General features: G+C 45.6%; 1 protein-coding gene across 1 annotated transcript in view; it reads right to left on the bottom strand.

Moving 5' to 3' along the window:
* The window catches only part of LOC120905537 (F-actin-monooxygenase Mical), a 73,783-nt gene that overhangs the window by 31,443 nt on the left and 15,946 nt on the right, over window positions 1–26,394 (bottom strand). Inside the window, 1 exon segment of the mRNA XM_040316416.1 lies at window positions 17–383. Coding sequence (XP_040172350.1) covers window positions 17–361 — 345 coding nt within the window. The 5' untranslated portion in view covers window positions 362–383.

The following is a 26,394-nucleotide window of genomic DNA, read 5'->3' as shown; positions in this document are numbered from 1 at the left end:
TCGATCCTTCACTTACCACTTTGGCACCGAGAAGCTGGGCATCGATGGCGGTGCGCAAACCGCACGGGCCGGCACCGACAATCAGGACGCGCGTTTTGCTCGCCGCTCGGCCTTTACAGTATACCTTGTGGGCGGCGCGGGCATCAAACTTCTTGAACAGTGCCTGCGCCCGCCAGTCCCGGATGGCCGCCTTCATCTTGGGGTAGAATTCTTCCAACGGTCCGGGCCGCAGCCCGATCGTGTCTAGCATGTTCCAGTACAGGCCCCGGATCTGCTTCATTGTGGTGGCGGCACAGAAATGCAGAAACATCTCTGTGGCCATGGCGGCCCGCTCGTGGTCGAGCGTGAATTGTTCACTCATCGTGTCTGTTTTGGAACGAGTTCTGCAATGAAAGCGAGCGAAAGAGAGAGAGAGATAACGTAAATGGTGCGCATAAGTATTCGTGGTTTACGCAGTGTTTGTCGTTGCTTCTTTTCAGGTTGCTTTTTGAAGTTGCTTTGCAGGGGTGTGGGAGAATTCTTGGACATTCGAGGTTAGCAATTCTCCAACAGTTCCATCTTTCTTTATTTGTTGACCATCCAGAATATCTTCTCCAGGATGTCTTTGGAAAGTTTTGGACAGTTACAACTAGGCTTTGGTTATTGAGTTGTTAACCATTCAGCGTTACTTCTTCAGGATGTCTTTTGAAGATGTTTTAAGGAGTGGGAGAATTCTTGGACTCTCGAGACTACCAATTCTCCAACAGTTCCGACTGGGCTTAAGTTCATCATTTGTTGACCATCCAGAATATATTCTTCAGGATGTCTTTGGAAAATGTTGGACAGTTCCAACTGGGTTAGTTTCTTGCTGTACCTACCATCTAGAATAACTTCTTCTTTAGATGGCTTTAGATTGTTTTCAAATGAATAAGAATTCTTGGTCATTCGCCAACAATCAATTGGAACTTAGGCTCTTGATTTTTAAACAATTCAAAATACACCAAAACCTCAAGGTAAATCACAGTGCGAGCTCTTCTACGCTACGGAGCAATCTTCGCCCCTTTCAAACGTACAACGAAACCGAATCCGAATGATTGCCGCTATCATCCAGGAAGACGCAGAGTGTCTGATGTCTGGTAGTATATGATTCACAGACACACACACACACACCCCAACACCAATTGCAAACAAAAGGGGCAAAGGGGAAAAAAACCAGGCCGCACGCGTTATCTTTTTGCAATGAACCCCTGGCACACTCCTCGTCGAGTCGTTAACCGAGCAGACTGCAGCGACGCAGGTAGGACCCCTACACATACTCTAACAAAGCAGCATTAAACTACCCTTTTTGTGTAGTGCCATCACATGGGACGCGACCTCGCTGGATTTAGATAGCGCGTCGCAGCGCGCACTGCCATCCGCTAGCGCCTGTGTTGGCATTGGACGCAAGCAGACGAGCAGTTGGGGTGATGACGACGATGATGGCGATGATGATAGCGGGGACCACTCGCTGTCAGATCAATCGGTGAACCGTTTAGCTACACGTTTGAAATGTTTCCATCTAAACGACGCAATCATATGTCACAGCGAGCAGACAGCGGGAGGAAGACAAGGGGCAGTATTGGCACCGCTGAAATGCAAGGTCCTTGGGATCCGGTGCCGCGCTGCGAAACTGTGATTGCCTGGTCTAGAGAGTGGAAAGGTTGGAACGAAGGCAACCGGCCATTGGGGATCAACAAACGACCTTACACGCTCGCATCAATATACTTCACAGCTCTGCTACACAATTAGTGCAAAACCGTCCGATGATGGACGTCGGGCCGTTGCGCGATACGCTTTGTATTTTCGTGAGAAGAAAAACAAATTTCCCAATGCGTTTGTTGCTGTTATTTTTTTCTTTTTTTTACTATAGGAGCTCACCACTCTTTTGCAGCAATGGAACCACAATCAAACTGTTGTTTTGGGGGGGGGGGGGGTGTAGGCTAGCGAAAGTTGGACCACTCACATCGGGTATTGCTTCAGTGATTTAAGATTAGTGCGCAACATGGGGTCCCCCCGCTTACCTTGTGTGATGTCATCTCTCCACCGTTCATCCAAAACACGCTGTGCCGTGAAAAGCCGACTGAGTCATGGTTTTCAAAGGGAAGGCGAGTAAAATATAAACCTACCTCAAGCATTTTAAAAACAAAATAATATCGCACGCAGTATATATTTTCGCTCCATATGGGCCGCTTTTCCTTTGGCACCGGCTGGCTGTGAGTCATGTGCACTCAGTATTTCTTGGAGCCGCTAAATGTCACTGCTTGTGAGTGGAAGAATTACAACCAAAACAGGCCCACACATGGTGCGCGAAATTGGCCCCGGCCCTACAGAAATTGGCAGATATTGCCAAAGGAAACTAGCACCCAAATGCGCGGAACGTTGTAATACAACGCAATAGTACTCCAAGAAATTGCTGGAGCAGTGGGAAGAATGCGTCCAATAGTTTTTTACACCGCAAAAACAACCATGCCTTCGTGTTTATTGTGACATTGCCAAGCAAGGGCCTTGTGTGTGTGCTGTATCCACGGTTAGATATAGTCTCAGAGGCACGGCAAACGTGTTTCGCCCCACGAGTCAGCGTCCACAGAGAGTTGAGAGTGAGCCGCAAGTGAGTCAGCGCTGTGTTGCACATCTTAAGCGCCCATGCAGTGGGGCTTGTAATAGCGAAGAAGCGTGCGGCACTCACCGGCAGATCAACAACCCCGTGCGCGCTGCAAAGTTAAATCTCGCTCGACCGTGGCGGTTCTGTCCGTTAGATCGCGCGCCCGTTGCTGGTCAAACGGTACACACACACACACACACCCCCCAGAGCACTCCACCACTTCCGCTCCACTTCGTAGCTGCCACACACCTGTGTGTGCAGAACCAAAACACTCTCACAGCTAGACAGAGAGGCGTGCGGCAACATGATTACAGATGCTCTCGACGGCAATCGGGGCATGCAGTTCACGATTATGATCGCACAATTACATTTCGCCCGTCGTCTGTGTGTGTGTGTGTTATGTTCTACTATTCGCATGCGCCTACTACACAGCGGGATAAATAGAACAAAAGAGATTAGGCAGAAAAAGGGTTTCTAGGCCTGTCAATTAGAACCATTTTTGCACCCTGCGAGACAGCATGATGTAAAGCATCTTAAAATACGCCAACAGCACACTTTGGTTCTGCTTCCTTTGACGCATGCGATCGTAATGTCGGTGTGCAATGTCTGCGACTGTAAACACTCTTTTACTGATGTTTTGGCTTGTGCCACACCCTTGCAAACGTATCACACAACGCATCCACAAACGACACTGAGAGAGAAAAGCGCGTAAATTAAAGTCAATTTGAACAACAACGTCGCTCGTTACAGACGGATTATTCAGCTATTTGATTTACCTGACCCATAAAGAGATGATCGAAAACTGTTGTTGCCGTTTGCACTGGTTGCACACTGTCGATAAGCCATTTCCTTTCAAACAGACACACACACGTAAGCTGTGTACGTTTCTGTGTCTGTTTTCCGTTGTGTCTGAAACCTTGATGCCTCTCTGGTGCGGTACAGGGTTGCTCGCTAGCGCTCAGAGACTGCGCAAGATGTCAAGCGGTTTCGAAAACATTGGTCGCAATCGCATGGAAGTAATTCGGTTTCTGGGACACCTTGGTTTTTTTTTGGGCACAAATTAACGCGCCAAAACAATCGGTTGCACTGACGGACGGACATCGCAATGAAATAGTTGTTGATCTTTTGATGTCAATCAATTGTTACGAGAGCGAAAACGCTCAATTCTTCGTTAAGATTCGCTTGTAAAACGGATTTGTAAACGTCCTAGGTGTAGAAAATTCTTAAGCGAACATGTTAAACAATGTGCCCAAGGTTTCAAATAATGCAATCCGATTTTTCGTACGTTTTTTGCAGATAAAACAACCATTTTGAATGACTTCAAGTGCTTATTCCTGACTCAGTGTATTGAACATTGAACTCGTAAATACATCATTTCATTAAATTGAAAAAGTGTTTCAAATGATCTCTTGGTTGAGCACACACAGTAAAAATGAGAAAAATGATGATTTCGTCGGAATTGATTCCGGCCAGCTCCGAAGTTGTCTGGAATCAATTCTGGATAGTAGGTCCGGAATCAGTTTCCGGAATCGGTTCCGAATTCGGCTCCGGAATCGGTTCCAGAATCGGCTTCGGAATCGGAATAAGCTTTGGATTCGGCTCTGGAATCAAAATCGGCTCCGTCATCAGAATTGGCTTCGAAACGGAGTCGGTTTCGACATCGGAATAGGCGTTTGGGTCCAATCATATTGGACCTACGTATTGATAACCGCAAAAAATCAAAATTTACTTGTAAACTATCTATTCTCATGGAGATACCCGGACTGATTTTCGCTTCAAAAACTTCTTTTTTCAATTCAAGAACTAATTCACATTCCGGAGCTAATTCTAATTCTGAAGTCAATTATGATTCCGTTATCGGGGCAAATTGCGATTCCCAGGTCAATTCCGATTCCGGAGCAGACTCGGGATTCGGCTCCGAGATCAACTCCAGAATCGGCTCCGGAGTCAACTCTGGAATTGGCTCCGGAATCAACTCCGGAATCGGCTCCGGAGACAGCTCAGGAATCGGCTCTGGAGTCGATTCCAGTATCTGAATCTGAAGTATCTGAATCGGATCCGGAATTGATTCCGAACACGGAATCCGAATCGAGTAGGTCCGATTCCGAGCTTCCACCACTAATACACAGCATTCAAAATTTGCAGCCTGGTAGGATCGTTTTTGAAAACATCGTGGCGCCATCTAGGCATTTATTTTGGGGAAAAAATGGCTAAATAGCTAGCCCCGTACTCTTGCGGCAAGGCGGCAAACCCTTTACTGATAGTAAAAACCCAACTGACATTTTATAGCACGAATAATCGGGATTTCGAGCAAATTCCCTTAAACTGGAGCCTTAAACTTCCCTTAAACTGCACCAGTTCAAGGGCATTTAGCAAAAGGCCTTTAAAATCAACTGTGATGCGGCTTTTTCGTTACATTCTTCTAGATTCGCTCGGAAACGATGTTTCCTATCGTTATAGTTGGTCATGTACCCATTTTATACTTAAATAATACCCATTTTTATAGAATAACGTCACATAAAATTAGCTTTTGTTTTTCATTAAAAAAAAAACCATAGCTATGAATGAAAAATGAGCTTGACGGCATCGTCCATCGATAGAGGAACGTCTAACTTACGATCACACCAAATCTTGGCGCTTTCAACACACTTGATCACGCACAAATCCACAATTTCAGGCGTATCGAGTACTAATCGAGCAGATATGGCAAAACAATTTCGAGCAAATGTCAATTGGGAATGTCCCCGACCGCTTCTGTACTGAGTCATCGTGCAGTGTTTAATGCCGAAAGTGAAATTATTAAAAAAAAAAACGGCAAATCTTTCCAACATCTGGCACATCACAGGCCACAGGTTTATTTTACGGTACAAAACCCGGTACGGGACGAATATTAGAAACTGACCTTCACACACATGGTGCAGTTTTCGTTTGCCGGAACGTTGCCACAGCCGTGTTTCTGCGCATTTGTTTCCAAATTGCATCCAGCGTAAATTATTCGCAAGTATGAATACAGTTTGTTTGTTGGCACTATAAAAACAAAATAGGAACCTTTCCTCTCTCTCTCTCTCTCTCTCGCTGTGTTGTGTACGACCGGTTGCAGCGCACAGGCCGTGAAATTCCTTGGCTTGACATTAATGGTCAGAGAGCGACAGGGCGAAAGGGCCGGCGAATGGCCATGAACTTGGTCGATTGCGTAGCGGAAGGGGATGAGATTTTGTGCGCATCGGGCGAGCTGGATTTCGTCAGCATCGTGCTGAGTAACCACCGCAAGTCTCACTACACCAGCCTTTGTTTGCATCTTTTCAACCAGAAGTTCCCTCCTCTTCAGTAACGAACAGCTTACAGTGTGGCATAAAGCATTTCAAAACTGAACGAGTTCTTTAGATCAGAGATTCTTTAGAGCTACGCGACCCAATGACAGTGATGCCGGAAAATCCCGTCCGTTGTTATCTTCAATAATACACACATTTAACTGCTCAAATTTACTGTGTCATTGTGCTATGTGCTGTATTCCATCCTTCCTGGGGTGGATGGGATGATAATCGGCAAAGATGATCGAGACGTGCAGCCCCCCGGCGGCTCCAGTATGTCTCGCGGAGTAAACATCTTGGCGGGCTCTGTACATCTGTGCCTCTTTTCCATGGCGCAATCCAAGGCAAACACACCTGATAAGCGTAATCGCGCAGAGAGAGAGAGAGAAAGAAAACCGAAAAAATGCCCACAACGAGCAGAGCAAGCGATGCAGCACGCCAGATGAAACCAAAGACCGTCCAACATCGAAAGGGATTGGGCCACGACGCGATCCGGCACTTTCTCCGCGAGAGGCCCAACATATTTTCATGCTGCCACAGTTTAATCGGTTTAGTGAATTACTTTCGTTTTTTTTTTTTGTTTCATAGCCAGCAGTTGCCCTGTGTTTTGCCAGCCTGTGAGGGGACACATTCGGTGGGGCTCGCGACAGGTTTGCTTTCTATACGGCATACTTTCACGGTTTTGCAGGGGGAGAGAGGTAAAATATCTTGAAAAAAAAAAATACGCGACACCAAAAATTGGTCAAATAAAATTGCGAAGCAAATTTGTAATCAGGCTCACCCGCTCGTTTCGGCCGGTTTTTTTTCTTCCGCACACGACGACTTTCACGCGACTGTTTTGCGGCGCGCGCGCGCGCGCTTGCAAGTGTGCAACAAAATGGCACGATCTGTCCCCGAGAAAGCAAAACATTAGGCGGCAAAAGCCCTTCCAATGCAAAGCTTCGTGTGTCGCACAAACGCGACCCCTAGCATCAATCGAACGTCTTGAAGAAATCAACATTAAAAAAAAAACAAAACATGTAAGAAAAACGCTCATCTCTGAAGAACATTTCACTAGCTGCCCCGAAAGCAAAACAAACCAACACAGGCGCTCGCTTACTTTCGTTTATCGAAAATAAAACCAAACCAATACACCCTTTCCTTTCGCGTGTGCATTGAACTTGAAAATAGGAACACACAGGCGAAACAAACGAAAAAAAAAAGCGCACACACAGCACACACTCCCCCGGGGCGGAGAAATAGTAAAAACGAACGAAACATACGAAAGTACAAGACCGCACCCCGGGCGGGCATGCAACCGCGCCACTCCCCCAAATACAAACACATGTACAAACACACACACACACACACACACACACACACACACACACACACACACACACACACACACACACACACACAGACAGAGCGAGAGAGGCAGTAAAAGATAGAAATTAGTTAATCATTGCAGGCTGGCCATTCATTGCGCGGCGGTTCGCCGTATCTCGAGCAACAATTTCACTGCTGCTGCTGCTGGGGTGTCACAACATACCGGCGTGAACGCTCAGTGAATGGGCATTTTTCTTTGCTGTGTGTGTGTGTGTGTGACTCACTAATGAAAACAACACACACAACAGACAGATAGATAGACGTATGATTTTATGTTAATTTCGTACTGACCAAACCGACCAGGCAGCGAACAGATGAATGTGAGAGTGAAAGAATAACTGTGAAAAAAAAACCGACACCAAAAACATTACCCGGTTGACTTGATTGGTTCACATTATGGGGAAAAGTTACAATTTGTAATACTCTTAAAACAGGATTTATGTCACCGAAAGATTGATTAGCAAAAAGGGAATTAGTAGGCAGCAACAGCGGCGACACCTGCCGGAAATATGCAAAAGTAAACAAATGAAGACATTCGCTGCGAAGAATTGTCATTGACTCATCCGAATGATTGAGTATACTCTCCCCCTCGTCATTCCCGGTTACAGTATGGATAAATAAGCTCATTAAATTTGGCCTTCACAGCAAGCAATGCAAACAAATGTATTTATTCTAGAGCAGCTCTGCGTTGGCTTACTACACGTGGAGGTGTCTTTGTGGCAGTTCATACAGAAGAGTTGCCAATTTCGCACCAGCAAATAATTATTCGCGCAAAACGCTTACCTGGGAACAGGATTTTTGTTTGCTGCTTTGCCACTTCCCATTACCTGGACGCCGCATTGCAGCCAACGCACTACTGACTACTGCAGGACCTGCTTGCTTGCAGGTCTCGCCTTGGGACCGTATGTATGGAGGCAATGCCACCCTTGTGGGTAAAGCAAACATCAAACCGCGGCCTCCGCGGCCACTGCGTGCGTCTCTTGTGCATTGGTAGAACTATTTGTTTGGTTCGTCTGCTGGCCCTGCAACAAATACGGCGACAGATAGCAAAACACAAATGCACCCTGTTTTGACTGTTGTGCCTCTTCCTCCACAGAGCCAGAGGATGGGAAGGGAAGCAGAAAAAAAGAAGGTTCGTTGCTTACACGGCATGTAATGTGCTCTCAGACTAAATACACATTTTTTTTTTGTTGTTTTTTGATGTAAACCCAAACAATAATAATTCAATAACCCCTAGACCAGCTGCAACTGTGAGCAGGATTTTGCTATAAAAAAAAAGACTCTACTAATAATTATTATAGCATCATGACAACGGAGGTATTCTGAAGGTTTATGCAACAAACTCGAATAACTTTATGTTTTATTTTTTCAATTAACTAAAGCCAATAAATTCACAAAACAGTATAATGAGTGTACACACGAGTGTGTTTATTGATGGTAATGCACAATTAACAAATCGTAAAAGACGAAGCAGCTTGCAACTGGCAGCAAAACTGCAACAGGGTGCGCCTTGAACTTGCCAACCAAACATAAACATTCGCCGTTAAGATAAGCAAGAAGTTTTAACGACCTGTGGCATCTACTATCGTTGCTGCTTTATGAGATCCGCGCCAGCAGCCTGAAGTGCATATAAAATCTGGTGGAAATAATCCGGAGACGATAGTAAAAGTGACGATAAAATGCAACCGCTGGGCAATTATTTTGCCAATTTTGTGTGCACCCTGAGTACAAATCGAATCCAACGCAATACACGTTGATGCAATAGATATTAAAAGCTTATCATACGTAATTCTATCTCTCGCTGATGTCTCTTGTGCTGTCTTCTTTCTCTCTCTCTCTCTCTCTCTCTCTCTCTCTCTCTCTCTCTCTCTCTCTCTCTCTCTCTCTCTCTCTCTCTCTCTCTCTCTCTCTCTCTCTCTCTCTCTCTCTCTCTCTCTCTCTCTCTCTCTCTCTCTCTCTCTCTCTCTCTCTCTCTCTCTCTCTCTCTCTCCTTGTCCCAAGAACCGACATTATGCACACACGCGGTGATGGAGTGAAATGTTTGTGTGCGCCGCCCTGCCCGCACCAGAAATGATTCAGTGCGCATCGCGAAACCGAGCCAATGCGTGGGAAGCCCAAAACGGCACATGGGGCAACACATTGATGCGTCGTAACGGTGAGCGAAGCGCCATCGCCGAAAGGGCGCTATCCAATCCATCTGCTGCCCCCGACGAGCCGCTGCTGACGAGGGCTGTCAGCGTCCCCCGTTGCGATCGAAATCATTCCTCCACCTCGATTGAAAGGCAGCAGCAGAGCACCACGCAACATCAGTGTGTGTGTGTGTGTAAGTGTTGTAAACAATAATACACACGTACACAATAGGGCATTACATCAGGGTGCGTTAGAGGCCCTTTAGCGTGATAACCCCCGCACGGGCATGTAACGCTTTTCATGATTGATTGCACCTGTTGCAGGTGTTGCTGTTGAAGCGATCCATGTTTTCGTTGAAACTTGTGCTGGCAAACAGTGGCCATTCGAAAGGGTGTTAGAGAGGTATTAATGCAAAAAAGAAAAAAAAACGCGATAAGCCAAGCGGCTGTTCTATAAATAAAAAAAAAACCCGAAACAAATCTCCAACCGATAGCGAAATTGCGACATGGCTAACATGGATTTCGGACCATACAATCAATTAGGACGGCGCTGAAGCGTATACACGGGATGATACTAGTCTTTACTATTTTATAGCACTGTACTTAACACGTTTATAGCGTTTTGGGACGAACCTGTTACTAAGGCTTGGCAATTTTGACAATTTAACAATTTTATTTAATTAGTTGAGAACCTCGAAGGCTTTACAAGTTTCATTTTTTAATCAATATTAACTACTAAGAGACAGTTTATAGTTCCATAATAATAGTAATTTTATAGCACATTTGAAATACGAAACTCTTGCTTGAAGAATGGAATGTATTAATACATTGATGCTTTCCTCAATTTCCTTTAAAGTCGCCATTTGAAGTACAATCCTCCGCGTAAGAGATACAAATTAAAGCCTCAGACTCAAAGTCGCTATAAAAATAACCATAATTGGCCAGCAGTCACGTCCCTGACACTGTCTCGCTGACTCCTCTTACATCTTTTTACATCTTGAACATACTCCGATTGACAGAAACCTTAGCGCCCGCCCACAGTTGGAGCCTGCGAATCTTGGACTTGCCATAATAATCCAACTCCAGGACGTGCACACGTGCGATCAACTAATCACGCCGATCGCAGTCCCCCCCCCCCATAACATGTGTGCGCATTTTTCTTCTCGCCCACGTAACCGCCCCGTTCCGGCTAACGTAATATGCACACATATCCGCACGGAAGCCACCACAGCATCATATCACAGCGCATAATGATCGGATGATGATGATGCCGAAGCAGCAGTTCAATCGCATGACGCGTGAGGGAGGCTGTGTACGCACCGGCCCGGTCTGTGCCTTCGTAACCCGGTGCACGCCGTAAGAAGCCGCGCGCGCGCCCTCATTCGAACGGAAAGAAATGCATTCCGCACAAAATGGACGGTAAAATAATTAATCCGCAGCTGCATATGTGTGTGCGCGCGCGCGCGCTGCACAATAATGCGGATTCACTGCCACGTAACTCGGCCGATGCTCGGGCACGGGGCCCTACCCTCCCCCCCCCCCCCCATTACAGCCATTACACAACTGCCTCTATGTGCCGCCTTCAATCGGTCGTCAAATCGCGCCACGGAAAGTGTGGCGTGTGGGTGGATGTTTTTCCCTTTTTTCTTTTTTTTTTTAAATTTTCCCAGCGCACACATACATCCTCACCTGCGCGCACACATTTCTACACATTTTTGTTTTGTTCCGTTCAATGCAGCACAACTCCTTGTCCCCTTATTTTCCGCCTTGCCCGCGCTTCCTTCCGGTAAAAAGGTGAAAAGGGAGGGGAAGAGCTGCATTTCCTCCCGTGTTTGTTATCACACGTCAGCGCCCAGCCGCCGCATGTGTGACGCCGCACAACACATTGCGCATGTAATGGGCCGAAAATTCATAAACATTTTAACTGTGGACCGACCACCGCGAAAAGGGGAAGCACGGCACATAGTAATAATGCGAACGATCTGAGGCACGCACCAATACAAAAAAAAAAAAAAGCCGGGCTCGCGTTTTGTACCGGTGGTTTTCTGAGGGGGGGTAAGAGGTGAAGTGAGTGTTACACTTTGTATTTTCGAATTTTCCGGAAGCCTGTTTTGGTAGGAGCGGCAGAGGAGCGATACGGGAGGATGGGCATTACGCTCCACTGAGCCTCATTTTCTAACGAGGGGGGGCGCAGGGGGGCTAGAACTCGTAATCGGGAGACCGTTGATTGTATGGTAATTTGGCAGGCTTGTGTAGCGTGACATTGATTTTGGAGAAGCTGTTGAACAATGCGCGTTCTTCACAACAGTTCCGCCAGTGGGTCTGGCGTGGCTCCCGCATGGTGCAGATCAAAGACCAAGGATCAAAGATCTAAAGATGAACGCTGTTGGTCGTTGGTATTAGGTGTGAAAATCCCCAACACATGTTACATACGGACTTCTTTGCTCTTTTTTAAGATCTCGTCTAGAGGCGCATCGCGGACGCTGAAGGTCTTTGGAGTTACATGTTAGTTGAGAACTCCAGCAAAGCGCGCTATCACACTTTGGGATCCTTGGGATTTTGGGATCTTCTGAAGAATCTATTGATCGTCCAATGTCCGAATGTGCCAACTGTAAGAGGAGCCCAAATCAGCATATCTAGTATATCTAGCATAGTATATCATATGAAGTTTTTGTCAGAATCGATTCCGGTTAGCAGTTTTTTGGAATCGATTCTAGATAGTAGGTTCCGGAATCAGTTTCCGGAATCGGCTCCAGAATCGGCTACGGAATCGGAATCGACTCCAGAATCGGTTCCGGAATCGGCTCCAGAATCGGAATCGGTTCCAGAATTGGAATCAGTTCCGGAATCGACTCCGGAATCGGAATCGGCTTCGGAATTGGAATCGACTCCAGAATCGGTTCCGGAATCGGCTCCAGAATAGGAATCGACTCGAGAATCGATTCCGGCATCGGTTCCGGAATCGGAATCGGTTCTGGAATCGACTACAGAATTGGTTCCGGAATCGGTCCCAGAATCAGAATCGGTTCCAGAATTGATTCCGAAATCGACTCCGGAATCGGAATCGGCTTCGGAATTGGAATCGATTCCAGAATCGGTTCCGGAATCGGCTCCAGAATCGGAATCAACTCGAGAATCGATTCCGGAGTCGGCTCCGGAATCAGAATTGGTTCTGGAATCGACTCCAGAATTGGTTCCGGAATCGGTCCCAGAATCAGAATCGGTTCCAGAATTGATTCCGGAATCGACTCCGGAATTGAAATCGGCTCTCGTATCGGAATTGGCTCCTAAATTAGAATCGGCTTCTAATCGGAGTCAGCTTCGGCATCGCCATAAAAATAGGCGTTTGGGTCCAATCATACTACGTATTGATAACCGCAAAAATCAAAATTTACTTGTAAAAGATCCATTCGCATGGAGATTCCCGGACTGATTTCGCTTCTAAAACTTCTTTTTTTCAATTCAAGAGCTAATTCACATTTCGAAGCTAATTCTAATTCTGGAGTCAATTATGATTCCGTTATCGGAATCAGCTCCGGAGTCAACTCGGGAATCGGCTCCGGAATTGGAATCGATTCCAGCATTGGTAACGGCTCCGGAATTGATTCCGAACACGGCATCGCAATCGAGTAGGCATCCGATTCCGAGCTCCCACCACTAATCCAAACATCTCTTTGAAAATTAAACGTATCAAACAGCATCAAAGATGTTAATGCAAATGATGCGAAGTTAGCGATCCTTGGAATGTGTTTTGATGCACTAGATGCCTTAGAAACATCTTCGACAACTTCGACACACTTGAAAGTGTGCAACTTTAGGTAGACAAACACACATTCCGGCAATAGCAAGGCAACGGTACCTTCCCCACTCTTCAAGAAATTCTAGCGTACTTCCGCTTTCCGTCCGTTTGATCGCACGGAGGGGTGGGGGGAGTTTTGCGCGCTACCCACGGACAGCACCATACAAAACGCGCACTCTCTCAGACAGGAAGAAACGCTTCAGTCGTGCAGGAAGCGAGGTGAATTGCCCTTGATCGAGTCGCGGTGGTGTTCATCTAACACACACACACACACACACACACACACACACACACACACACACACACACACACACACACACACACACACACACACACACACACACACACACACACACACACACACACACACACACACACACACACACACACACACACACACACACACACACACACACACACACACACACACACACACACACACAGACAGACAGACAGGCAGGCAGGCAGCGTGCACGATCGCCATTGGAGCGCATCGCGGAGGAGGGTAGGTTTGTGTCTTAGTACAAACAACGCCATGAAACAACAAAAACCTGAAATCAAACCGAACGGTTTGGTGAACCGAGACCGAACTGTGCTGCACTCGGTGCATTTCCGGTTCGATCGCGATGAAGAGGGGAGTTGTTCTGGGAGTTTTTTTTTATTTATTTTAATTTTCCACCCGAGATTTTGAGTGGGAAAACATGACGAAACGACGACTCCATCAGCGGGGAGTTGTGTATGTTATGTTTATATGTTTTTTTGTTTTTTTTTTTTTGTCATCGTAGCTATTCCGAGAAAAGCGTGCAACGTCGTGCATGTACAACTGAAATGTGAGGAGGGCCTTCCGGCCGCTGTATCTTCCTTCGCCAAGTGGTAAGCGAAGGGTTTACATCCAGATAAACAATTCCATTCCGGTCGGTGGTGATGGTGGGCACAGCATCATCATCATCATCATCATCATCATCATCACCACATGACACACCGGAAGCACAGAAGCGACGGAAAGAACTCAACGTAAAGCGCCAAAGAAAGCAACATCGAGAGTTTGAGTGTAGCGCCAAAACGGCAATGGTTTATGCCGGAGAGTCGTTCGAGCGGGAAGTAGATGATGATCCACATCCACACACAAACACACATGATAAAGCAAAGCACCAGAGAGCACCACAGCATTAGGAACGTTTGCATGCCACATGGGCGCAACCAGCATGACAAAGAAATGTCTGAGCACGCGGCTACAACAGCATCGATCCTGCCCACGAGACGAGCTAACCTTCCCCGCTGATGGTGGTCCGGGGATGCAGGGTTAATTTTATCTTGGCCACAGCGCAAATCGATCGAACCTCGATATAGCAATAGCAACACGCAGCTAGCGATGCGCTATAGAGTTCGCGCAAACACCACCGTGCATTACAGCACTACAGAGTGCAAATGGTCCAGAGGTGCAATAGCTCACAAACATGTTTGGGACAGTGTCTTCTTACCCGCAACAGCGCAAATCACAAGGCGACAGGCGACATCGAACTTCGGGCCACTCGCACTGACCCCGCCCTACATCGAGGACCTCAAATGGGGTTGGATGACTTGTAACGGGTTTGCCGCGTCCTAACCACGGCCAAAACAAAAGTAGCGGCACGCACACGCCAAAGTTAGCCCTTGTAGAGCCCAATCCCGCACCACTCCAACGGCGGCGGCGTTCAACAACGCTGCCCTGCCCTGACGCATAGTGCACGGCGAAAGTAACGCAAGCAGAACGGAGAGCACACAGCGAGGGAGCTGTGTGCCGGGCGGAGTGGTTGATTGTTACTTTAGTTTACTTCGCACGAGTGAGCGCACACATAATACTATCACTACCGACAGTGGTCTATTACCACTCGTTCGCTGTCTCTCCCTCACACACACACACACACACACACACACACACACACACACATATATACATTATTTTTCTCTATTACCAACTCAAGCACAAACAAAAAAGCCAGCCGCCAGGGATGGATCACATTCAAACCTGCCGCCGCCACCAGGGGGATTTGTTTCCTGTTTTTTTTTTCGTTTGCACCTATTTCTTTTCGAAAACAGTTTTTGCGTGGAAATGTATACAACAGCCCATAAATACTTTGGCTGTGTGTATGTGAGTGTGTCAGCTCAGACCACCACCAGCGCGCGCCCGAGCCCGGGGATTTTCAAGTGGCGTGCGTGACTCCACCTAGCCCCCCCCCCCCGCCCCGTGAGATTGGGAAATTGAATTCCATAAAAATCTATTTGCGAATTGTTTAGAATTTGTAATTTTAACTGCGCGTGCGGGATGCGCCTTGTCTTTCGCTTGATACGGAGCGCATAGCATGGGTAGCGAGCGTTAAAGTGCCCGCGGGGAAGAAAAGTGATAGTAATTAGCTAAAACTTCCCGGCGGGGAGCACGATTGAAGGCAATAAATCGACTCTCCTGCAAACTGTTCCAACATTGTCCACACACACACACACACACACACACACACACACACACACACACACACACACACACACACACACACACACACACACACACACACACACACACACACACACACACACACACACACACACACACACACACACACACACACACACACACACACACACACACACACACACACACACACACACACACACACACACACACACACACACACACACACACACACACACACACACACACACACACACACACACACACACACACACACACACACACACACACACACACACACACACACACACACACACACACACACACACACACACACACACACACACACACACACACACACACACACACACACACACACACACACACACACACACGGTTGGATGTGGTGTGCAATGACACAAGCCCTCGCTGTGCTGTGTATCTTGGGGGTTCATGCACTGATAAACGACGGTTGGGTTGGTCCATGAACTAGTTGCGTTCAATCCCGCGATGCGGTTCGCTTCCTCCTGTCCAAAGAAAAAAAAAAAAGCCCCCCTCTGCCGACAGCGTACAGCTGTTTATACTGGGCCAATGCCACAATATTGTATACTATAAAGCATCATTGCGTTGATCGACCAGGGAGAAGGATGTAGTTTACGGAAGGTAGCGCGTTAATGCCCCTCTCTGCTTCTAAATTGAGCACTCGCTGCCAATCACTATCGCTCTTGACCTATCTACATGCGATTGGCAGAGACCTGCTATCATTTACGGGTTCATCGATTGACTAACCCAAGAAGTCACCTTCGGCATCGCGAGTCTGAAGTTAGGGTTGGCCTAAATTCTCTTTTAAAACTAATATACCAAATGCAATACATGTTGGATATAGGAATGAAGAGAGCTGGAGATATTGTGAACAATTCTCCAGCTACTGGAATACATAGATCTGAAGATATCGTGGAGAATATTGGGGATATTAGAATAAAGTGATTTGGAATTCACTGAAAGCCAAGCCCACAGGTGGTAGGCCTTGCCCGACCACGGTTGTTGAGCCAAAGAAGAAAGAAAGAAGATCTGGAGATATACTGGAGAATTATAGAGACATGGAAATGGAGAGGTCTGAGGACATTCTGGAGAGTTATAATTCTCCTACTATGGAGAATACAGGAGACATTGGAATGGAGAGATTCTGAAGAATGCCAAATACATTGGATTGGAGTGGTCAGGAGTATTATCGTGATATTGCAATGGAGCGGTATCAAGACATTCTACAGAATTCTGGAAACATTGCAATCGAGATATCTGGAGATATGGTGAAGAGTATAGGAGATATGGAGAACCCTGGAGACAGTCTGAAGAATTCTGGAGATATTGGAATGTAAATATCTCGAGATACTCTGGAGAATTCTGGAGATGTAACAATGTATTTAAAATTGGCACTCCCAATTGGCAAAAATTTCAGGTTATGAGCAGCTTTCCAAAATTATACTTTTTTTCTAAGGATCTTTGTGTCATCATTTGGCTTGATAAGAGTGACATGCTCGCAAAAAAGAACCTTCAAATTAGACTCATTGAGTCGTCCAAGATCTTCAAAAGCATTACAACATGGTAGATGTTCCATTGCACCGAAAACATCTTCACTGCCTTCGGTACCAAGAAGTCTTTTCTTCCAATCTCCTGCACTACATCAAACGGCAGAAAGAAACCACTGAATGTATAGTTCATAGCGCAATTTTCGCAACGCGTTTGCAGCTGGCCACGCATCGGCCGGAAGTAAAGGTCTAACTCCAAAACATAACAAACCATTAGCGACTTCAAAGAGCATTAGAACACACACACACATACACACACAAACCCACGGAAAGTGAGAAGGTGTGGAAAAGAATGCTGAAGCAGCGAACGGATGCTCGCAAAAGAAACATTGTTACTCATAAGAATTCCATACGTCCCTTTTCTCGCGTACGGGGTACGGGTAAGTAGGGTGAGCAAGGTAGTGTTGGTCTTGTGCACCACCGGTTTCGGTTGCGGCCAGAAAAGCGCTAGAGCTGCAGAGATCGGTTCACGAGAATAGACTAATCGCGCGATGCGTTCGGGCGGATGGACCTGATTCAGTTCTATATTTAAGCCCGCGATGAGTCAGTGTGCGACGCACAAAACATCACGCCGTCATGTGCGGGGATGGCATCAGTGTGTGCCGCTCGCGTCTCGCAAAGGTTCGCACCGCACACGGGTCAGAAGATGGCAACAACCTAAATACAAGCGAGGCAACAGCATCAATGGTGCGCCAAAATCAGAAGATGAGAGAAAAAAGACACCCCCCCCCCCCCTAGCACTACCATATAATGGAACGAGGTCGAGGCGGGTCTTGACTATGACTGCTGTGCGCGCCCCACGAGAGACGAAGCGAAAGTAATAGAAATCGTGGGGGATGGTTTTTTTCGCATGTTTTTTTTTTGCTATAACTGTAGCGAGTAATAACAAATTCCTTGCTCCTTCTTTGGAGCCCGTAGGGAGAGAAGAATCTGGTAGGCAAACCAAACCCCACGACCGCGGGGTGTTGTGCATCGGTGCATTTGCATACTGGATCTTGCACATCTGTGTGCCATGGCTGTGCGTTGGCCATTAGCACGACGACGTTTTGAGCAAACGAGAGAGAGAGAGAGATAGCTCCAAGGAGCGCGAAGGCGTTGCTCGCAGTTGTAAGAATAATTTAAAAAAAAACGACATTGTTCTGGGATTTGCCAGTAAAGCTGCAGTAAGCCTTACCAACACGACCCTGCCGTGTAAAAAAGGTATTGGAAAAACATTAGCCACTTAAAAACGGTTTTCTCGAGCCAGGCGCCCAGCGGTGACCGCGACACCAAGCGAGAGCGTAACTGCACTGCAATAACAAATAAATAAACCTGTTGTGCTAGACATTACAGCGGCAAAAAAAGAGCTCTTCCTCTACAGGGACTTCTTTTGGTCCGATTAGGGGAGAAACAAGTCCGACAACGCCATAAAAGCATCAATTGTAGCCGATACCGCGTCCTTCCCGAACCAATAATACCCGAACCGCAATAATACCTTCGATGTTTTGTACTAATTGGACTGCGTGGCCCGGGGCCCCATGTGCCACACACGTCCCTGGCAGGCAGGTTTATTTCCCTTGTCCGGTAGCGGGCACTGCTTGCAACGCTGAAAGGTCACGCTGCGTTTACGATACACACCTCGCTCGCGCGAATGTGTAAAGCTGCCCATCAAGATGGTACCACCGTAGCTTAAGAATAGCTTGCGTCCAGCCACACCGTCACACTATCGGTACCGGTGGTATCGGTGTCCAAATGTCTTTATTACACAATTAAAATGGACAGTGGTAGTGCGAATATAACAAAAAAGAACCCCACAATATTTCCACTGCTCAACACACAACCTATAACATTCGCACTCTGCAGGAGGCGAACCCCACGCGTAGCTTTCGATATACACACGAAACACGTTGCGTTAGTGGGGTAGTTTAGAGAGACAGAGTGAGAGAGAGAGAGAGAGGTGCACACATCCCACATTAGACAGATTGCCCAATGCGCTAACAACACACCCGCGGAGATGGAATGAGCCGTGGGGACACTTGTTGGCCTCGTTAGAAATGGATTTGGATGAAACATTTGCGTTGGAAATGCTGCACAACCGCACACCACCTACACTACAAAAGCGTTAGCATTTTTAAGGTTCCATTTTACCTTCGATTTGATTATGCTGAGTGCGTTTGTATAAAGTATCGAGCAGTACTAACTTAAGCAGCAATAACTAAATTGATTTTCAATGGCCGATTCCTTAGATGAGCCAAATAGAGCCACGAAGTCTCATAAAGGTCGTATAAGACTGTTATACGACTTTAAAGTAATTTGTGACAACTAGTTAATTTGGCCCGGTTGCAGGTTTAAGCAACAGAACCTAAGACGTGTATACTAATATTTTTGTCTTATTTACAAATGTTAGTTGTTCCATTACAATACAATCGTGGTCCACTTTCTGTTTCAGTATGTTTGACTATCGGCTGGACTCGTGGTACAGTCGTCAACTCGAACGACTTAACAACATGTCAATCATGGGTTCAACTTCCAGTATGACTGATCATACTTATTTTTTTTTTTTTATCCTGCTATGATTTATTCAAAAGTCACTAAAAACCAAGCCCCAGTGCGGCGCAGGCAGGCCTTGGCCGACTATGGTTGTTGTGGCAAAGAAGAAGATGTTTGGCTATTCCGCTATCATTGACCATTTTCACCACGAAAATTTAATTTAGTCATTCTGAACTTATGGAATAGCTACTATTAAATGTCATGACATGTTCATATGACATATGGGTCCGAGTCTTCCATCCACAGGGCTCACTGTCACGGCTTATTATTGACCCGTGCCTCATCTTCTGCAAGACTATTTGTGTACCATGGATATTCAGGAGTGCTAAATGCTAATAAGACAATTAAACTAACTTCATTTAATTTTGTAGCTTCATCATGTGCTCATATAAAATAAGAACCCCTGACTCAGGAATGTCGTTATTCCGTGTATATTATTATCCCATTACTTTTCCCAATAGGAGTTGCTGTTCATTTCAGTTTTACAGTGCAGTTCAGTTGTAATTTCACTGCTGAACCATACAATTGTTTTTCCCGCAAGATATACTTTCAATGGATGAATAAATTGTAGCAACCTTGATCCCATAATAATTGGGAATTATTATAGCTAGGTTAGGTTTATAGATAAGGATAGAGGATTAGGATAGTTTATAAGAATAGAAGGAAGTGAGAATAAAGCCCTTCTTTTGGTAACGACACAGCCGCGGGACTAAGCTCTGTGTACCCGCTACAAAATATTAAAATTCAATTATTCAATTTTTGTTTTTTTTTTTCAAATGTTTAACACAACTCGTACTGAGCCTTATCCAACAATCTGCGTATGGAGACCCGATCCATAGGAAATATAAACCCGTTACAGTGTCGGACAAATCAATAGGACCACTTAATAATGTTTTATTCACTTATCACATTTCATTACCTAAAGTCAATCAATATTTACCAAATTTTCATGAAAGCACTTTTCGGATGTTGGCTTAAAGTCTGTTTTGAAAGTTTGTTGATAAGTTAAAAAACAAAAAAGTTATTACAAGAAATGTGAAAAACCCCCAAAAATCATGCGACAAAATAATAGGACCAGTATAGAAAATTTTATTATTTTAACCATTTATCATTATTAAATAACAGCTCCGGCTTTTAATTCGCAATGTGGCCAGCCCGTACATTTGAAAAACTAAAGAAAATAACAAAACAGCCTTATCCTGGGCTAACTTGGTAGCATTTAATATTTGGTAGCATGCCCATTGTTCCGGATGACAGCTCGCATCCTTTTAGGCATGGATTCCACCAAACTTTTGCAAGTCGATGGCGGAATGCTGTACCAAGCATTCTCTATTTGCTTCCACAGTTTCTCTTTAGTTCGAGAACCTGCCGGTGGAAGCTTAGCTTTAACAATCTTCCACAGGTTCTCGATCGGATTCAGGTCAGGCGATTGTGCAGGCCAATTCATGACGTCAATTTTTTGATCAACAAACCATTTTTTAACCGCTTTTGCGGTATGTTTTGGATTGTTGTCATGCATGAATTGCCATTTCAATGGCATCTCCCACTCTGCATGAGGCAGCATGACAGTTTGGATGATGTTAAACTGATCCAAAAGATAGGACCGACACCGTACCAAGAGAAACATGCCCAAACCATTATGTTGCTTCCGCCGTGCTTCACGGTTTTTAAAGTGTATTGTGGCCGGTAGGCGGTATTCTTTGGACGACGCACAAAGCGTTTCCCATCCGAACCTACCAAGTTCACTTTGGACTCGTCCGACCACAGTACATTTCGCCACTTGTTCAGGTTTTCACCTGCCCAGTCATAGTGCTCTTGAGCAAACTGCAACCGGGCTTGAACGTGGCACCGTCGAAGCAACGGAACTTTGCGGGGATTCCGGCCGACCAGGTTGTTTTCAAATAGGCGACGCTGCACTGTCCGATCACTTACGGAAAGTTGCAGCTCGTCCCTAATTGCCCTGGCCGACTTGAAAGAATCAGCCTTGCACAATCGCGTCATCCGAGCATCATCTCTAGCGGATGTCTTGCGTGGCCGACCCGTTGGTATTTTCGTGCCCGTGCTATGCAGCGCGTTATACACGAATGTTTTGGATCGGCCAAGTATTTCCGCGATTTTACGCTGGGAGTCAATCAAGCGCTTGAAGTAGTGCACCCAAAAATACACGAGCTAATGGATCGTGTGAAGTGTTCTAGGCAACGGCTTAGAACACAGTGTAAGCGATCCAGCGCTGTGACGCGCTTTTATACCCGTAGACGAAGGTACTCACCACTATTTCGTCTCTCAGTGCAAAGGGAGCTCAAAACCCTTAAGCGAGTGCCGTAATATTCTTGCATTAGTAAATTAGAGCATGTTAATTAAAGACACAGCGAATTGCCACTGCGCTAAGCGTTTCTACAAAAAAAATGAATACGCATTAGTTCACTAATTTAAGTTAAGTTATCCGACAACTCAATAACATCAAAAACTGTGTTTTAACAATAATAAATGATAATTATTTTAAAATTTTCTGAACTGGTCCTATTATTTTGGCGCGTGATTTTTGGGTTATTTTTACATTTCTTATCATAACTTTTTTGTTTCTTAACTATTCACCAAACTTTAAAAATATTCTTAAAGTAAACATTCTAATAAAGCTTTCATGAAAGTTTGGTAAAGATTGATTGACTTTAAAACATGAAATATGATAAGTGAATAATAGATTGATAAGTGGTCCTATCGATTTGTCCGACACTGTATATGTATGTTTTAAAGTTGTTCACTTAGTCCTAGTTGGTTTCACTATTTTGCATGGTACCACGCATTTTTGGGTTAATGTACAATGAAAAATTGTAATTGTTCAACGTTCATAGCGTACAATTTGGCAATCCTTTCAAGCAAGCATTTGACTGCATTTGGATGATGGTACAGGAAGCAAGTACATGATAGTTCGAAACAAGTCTTTTTATTTAAACGTTTTGAACTACACAAAAAACACTACTACGCATGATAAAACGGATGGAGCGAGGATAAGCGATAGAATATCCACCACAGAATTATTTAGAATCACTGGGAATAATTTGATAATTATTGATACACTTGTGTAGAAGAAAACAATGACGTCTTTCAGTTTGAATACCTCAACGATTCAATCACTCTATCATTGCTTGTTGCCTCGGAGAATGGTAACACCGCAAAGAAATAATCATCCAAGCACCCATAGTTGGTTAGCAAAACCGTTCTATAGTGAGTAACTTTTTCGTACAGGAAGATCCTATAGTGAGCAATCGTTTCACCTATGAGCGTAACGTGAGCGTGACGTGAGCGTCACCTCTTACTTCGTTTTGTATAGGGAGATTTGTACATATTTGAGATATTCTAATTGGAAGGCAATCTTTTCTATTTGCCTTTTAACCTTTTTTCTACTTTTTTTTAAATAACTACTATACTTTTTTTTAAATAAAATTCCTATAAAACTTTATAAACGAACTGAAACGAAATCTAGGGGTCGAACAAAGCTTTTACAAGACTGTTATACGACCACGTGGCAATAATTGTCATTTATGGTAATTTTTCACCGTTCTGGTGTATCTTTTTTTTTTGGAATAAATTGCATGTTTAATTGCTCAGTGTTCCATTAAAATAGTTGATGCAGCTGTTGGAAACAAAAAGTGTTTAGAACCGTGCAGTCCGAAGCGAATTTTCTCCACCAAGCAAGCAGCATTCAATATTCCAACGAACAAAAACGAGAAGCAAAAACGCTAAAATCATAGCAGAACGCAGAAGTTCCGCCTCAAGCATCACGGTGGGCAAACACCAGCCCGCTATCCAACACCCTGGACACAGATAGGTTGCACTGGACCACTCTGCTGCCTTTGTGTGTGGTGCACGCGCCGTTCGGCATTTCTTTGTCCCGCCCGTTTGCAGTTGCGGTAGTTTGCGGTGGCCGCGGCCACTATTCTACGAGATCTATCCAACGCATTTCGCTCTAATGGTTTTGTGTGTGTGTGTGTGTGTGTGTGTGTGTGTGTGTGTGTGTGTGTGTGTGTGTGTGTGTGTATGTGTGTGTGTGTGTGTGTGTGTGTGTGTGTGTGTGTGTGTGTGTGTGTGTGTGTGTGTGTGTGTGTGTGTGTGTGTGTGTGTGTGTGTGTGTGTGTATGTGTGTGTGTGTGTGTGTGTGTGTGTGTGTGTGTGTGTGTGTGTGTGTGTGTGTGTGTGTGTGTGTGTGTGTGTGTGTGTGTGTGTGTGCTGTAGCACTCTCTTAATGCAGCCGTTCGTTCTGACGCATCACACTCGAGTCTTGTGGATCGAAGACGTGCAAAAAAAAAAAGGTTAGGTTTATTTGGTTTATTAGGTTCAAATCTTCACACTCACGCCCACAGCGAGCTGCGAAAACTGTGGCATAGCGTGGGAAGTGGGAGGGATGTTTCTTCTGCCCGTGCACTTGAACATACTGGGGGGATGGGAGACGACTCCGATAGACAGGACCCAGTACTATCTTCTTCCAGCCCCGTTGGCCGTTCGGGCGGCAGTTTTCCCCGGCTGGCGGATCGATAAATTCGATCGAATGACATCATTCGGCGCCGCCAGCAGTTGATAGCAGACGAGCGTCGTTCCCGATAGGCAGACGGTGGCAATCGATGCGGCGGTTCGCGGGCAACGAAAACAGCACAGCAAAACACACATTCCTCGATCGCGCAAACAATCGTAACTGTGCTCGATCGGATCGGAGTTTGGAACAATGCGCCAAGTCCGCAAGAAATTATGCTAAAAATGGGATTCTTTTGTTTCGGTTTCACACGGCGGTTGTTGGTGAGCCTTTTAAAATCAATTCAAATCAGTTGCTTCAATGAGTTAGGTTAAAGCGTCAAAAAAAAAACGGGTTCGTTGTCTATTACTCTCCTCGTGCGCGCCTTCCTATTTTGACAAATTTTTGCAACAACAAAAAAAAAAAGCTCAAGTAGCCGATCCAGATGTTCTTCTTGAAAGGAAAGCTCTACTGTGCACCACATTATAAGTTCTTTCAATTGCACAAGAAAGGCAATTCAAGCCACCGCCAATCAAATCTCCACCGGAGAAGGAAATGCACCCGAAACAAACCCACCAATTAATGCATAAAATGAAAGCTGTGGTGCTTCTGCTGCATCCGCGTGCGCGTGCACAAAAACTGAAAGGCGCAAGTCACCAATCCACCCCCTCAGTGTCCTCCCCTTTACTGCTACGCAATCGAATCGGTGCGGAAAAGCGCAACCAACAAAAAAAAAAACCCCCCCCAGCGCCACCAACTTCCACTGGACGGAAAAATGCATCCGCCCCATTAGCAACGGGCTTAGGGGGTTGGGGGGTGGGGGGGAGGTGAAAGGGGGGTTAGCACTATAAGAAGTGTGCGGCCGCGAATCGGAATTTATTTCCGGCCGTGATTGAAGATACACGCGTGGAGAGAGAGAGCGAATTTCTGCACGCCTCAAACCGTTTGCGCACCACGTGTCAGAAGGGGGCGGTTGGCAAATGCTTCCCATGAGTGATTTGATTTATAGCAAAACTGAAGAAACCAAAAACAAAAAAAAAGCAAAAACACGATCCAACAGATTGATTATGAATCACAGAGGCGGCGGCGGCGGCAAGCAAAAGGAAAAGAAAGAAATGAAAAGTGCATTCTCCTTTTGCTGGTGCGCGATTTGGCACACAGGCCCGATTGGGTTGCGGCAAAGAGAAACAATACTACTGCACGCCCCGCTAGCCACTAGCCTTTTTTTTTCTCGACTTCCGATGAAAGTAGCAAAGCGAAGCGAAACAACAACAACAAAATGGAAGGAAAATCGTCCAATGGCTCCGAAATTTTGTGAGACGATTTTGTGGTGCGTTTTCTTCTGCTGCTGTGTGGAACCGTTTTCCCATTCTATGTGTGCGAAGAGTGTATGTGTGTTTTGTAGGTTATGAAAGTAAAATGTCAAAGAAATCGATTCATAGATTCGATCCTACACAAGGGTTAGAAATGAGCGTTTGGAAAAATCGAATTCGAATCGAGCTCAATAGGCAAATCTTTTTTTTTTTTAATGGTAAACCGCTTAAACGCTTCAAATATTAGGCGACCACAAAGTCAGCTTTCGTTTACCGACAAGCGTCTCTAGAGAATCGAACCGAGGAAGAAGAAAAAAAAACGCGCTGAGGGAAAACAACGCAGCTTCGATTAACATGGTTTGTAACCGTTAATTCAAGCGCCGCAAGCGACAGACAGAGCGACAAAGGGAACAGGGTAGAATGGGCCTCTACCCCAAACCACACGCAGGTGGGAAAATTAGCACCATGACGACAGTTCGTACAGCAAACGAAATTTTCCTTCCCCCCCCCCCCCCCCCTCATTTAGAGGCGCCGCCGCCGGTGAAACTAGAAATGGTTGAACCCGAAAGCACAGAGAAAACCAATAAACTACATGGACATGGAGAGGCAGGGATTAAGAAAGCAAACCCAAAGCCTAGCTAAAATTTGAATCGCTGAGTTTGTGGCGCCACTCTTTGGGGTCGAATTTAGGAAATTCGGCTTCCAGGGTTTTCCAGGAGTTCTCATAGCTGTGGGACATTTTTTTGACTCGTTCTTACGTGAAATGAACTGAATGTAATGGGA

This window comes from Anopheles arabiensis, chromosome X, assembly GCF_016920715.1.
Source record: "Anopheles arabiensis isolate DONGOLA chromosome X, AaraD3, whole genome shotgun sequence".
Taxonomy (NCBI): Eukaryota; Metazoa; Arthropoda; class Insecta; order Diptera; family Culicidae; genus Anopheles; species Anopheles arabiensis.
The sequence above is the reverse complement of the archived record's forward strand: the minus strand, read 5'-3'. Positions and strand labels throughout refer to the sequence as shown.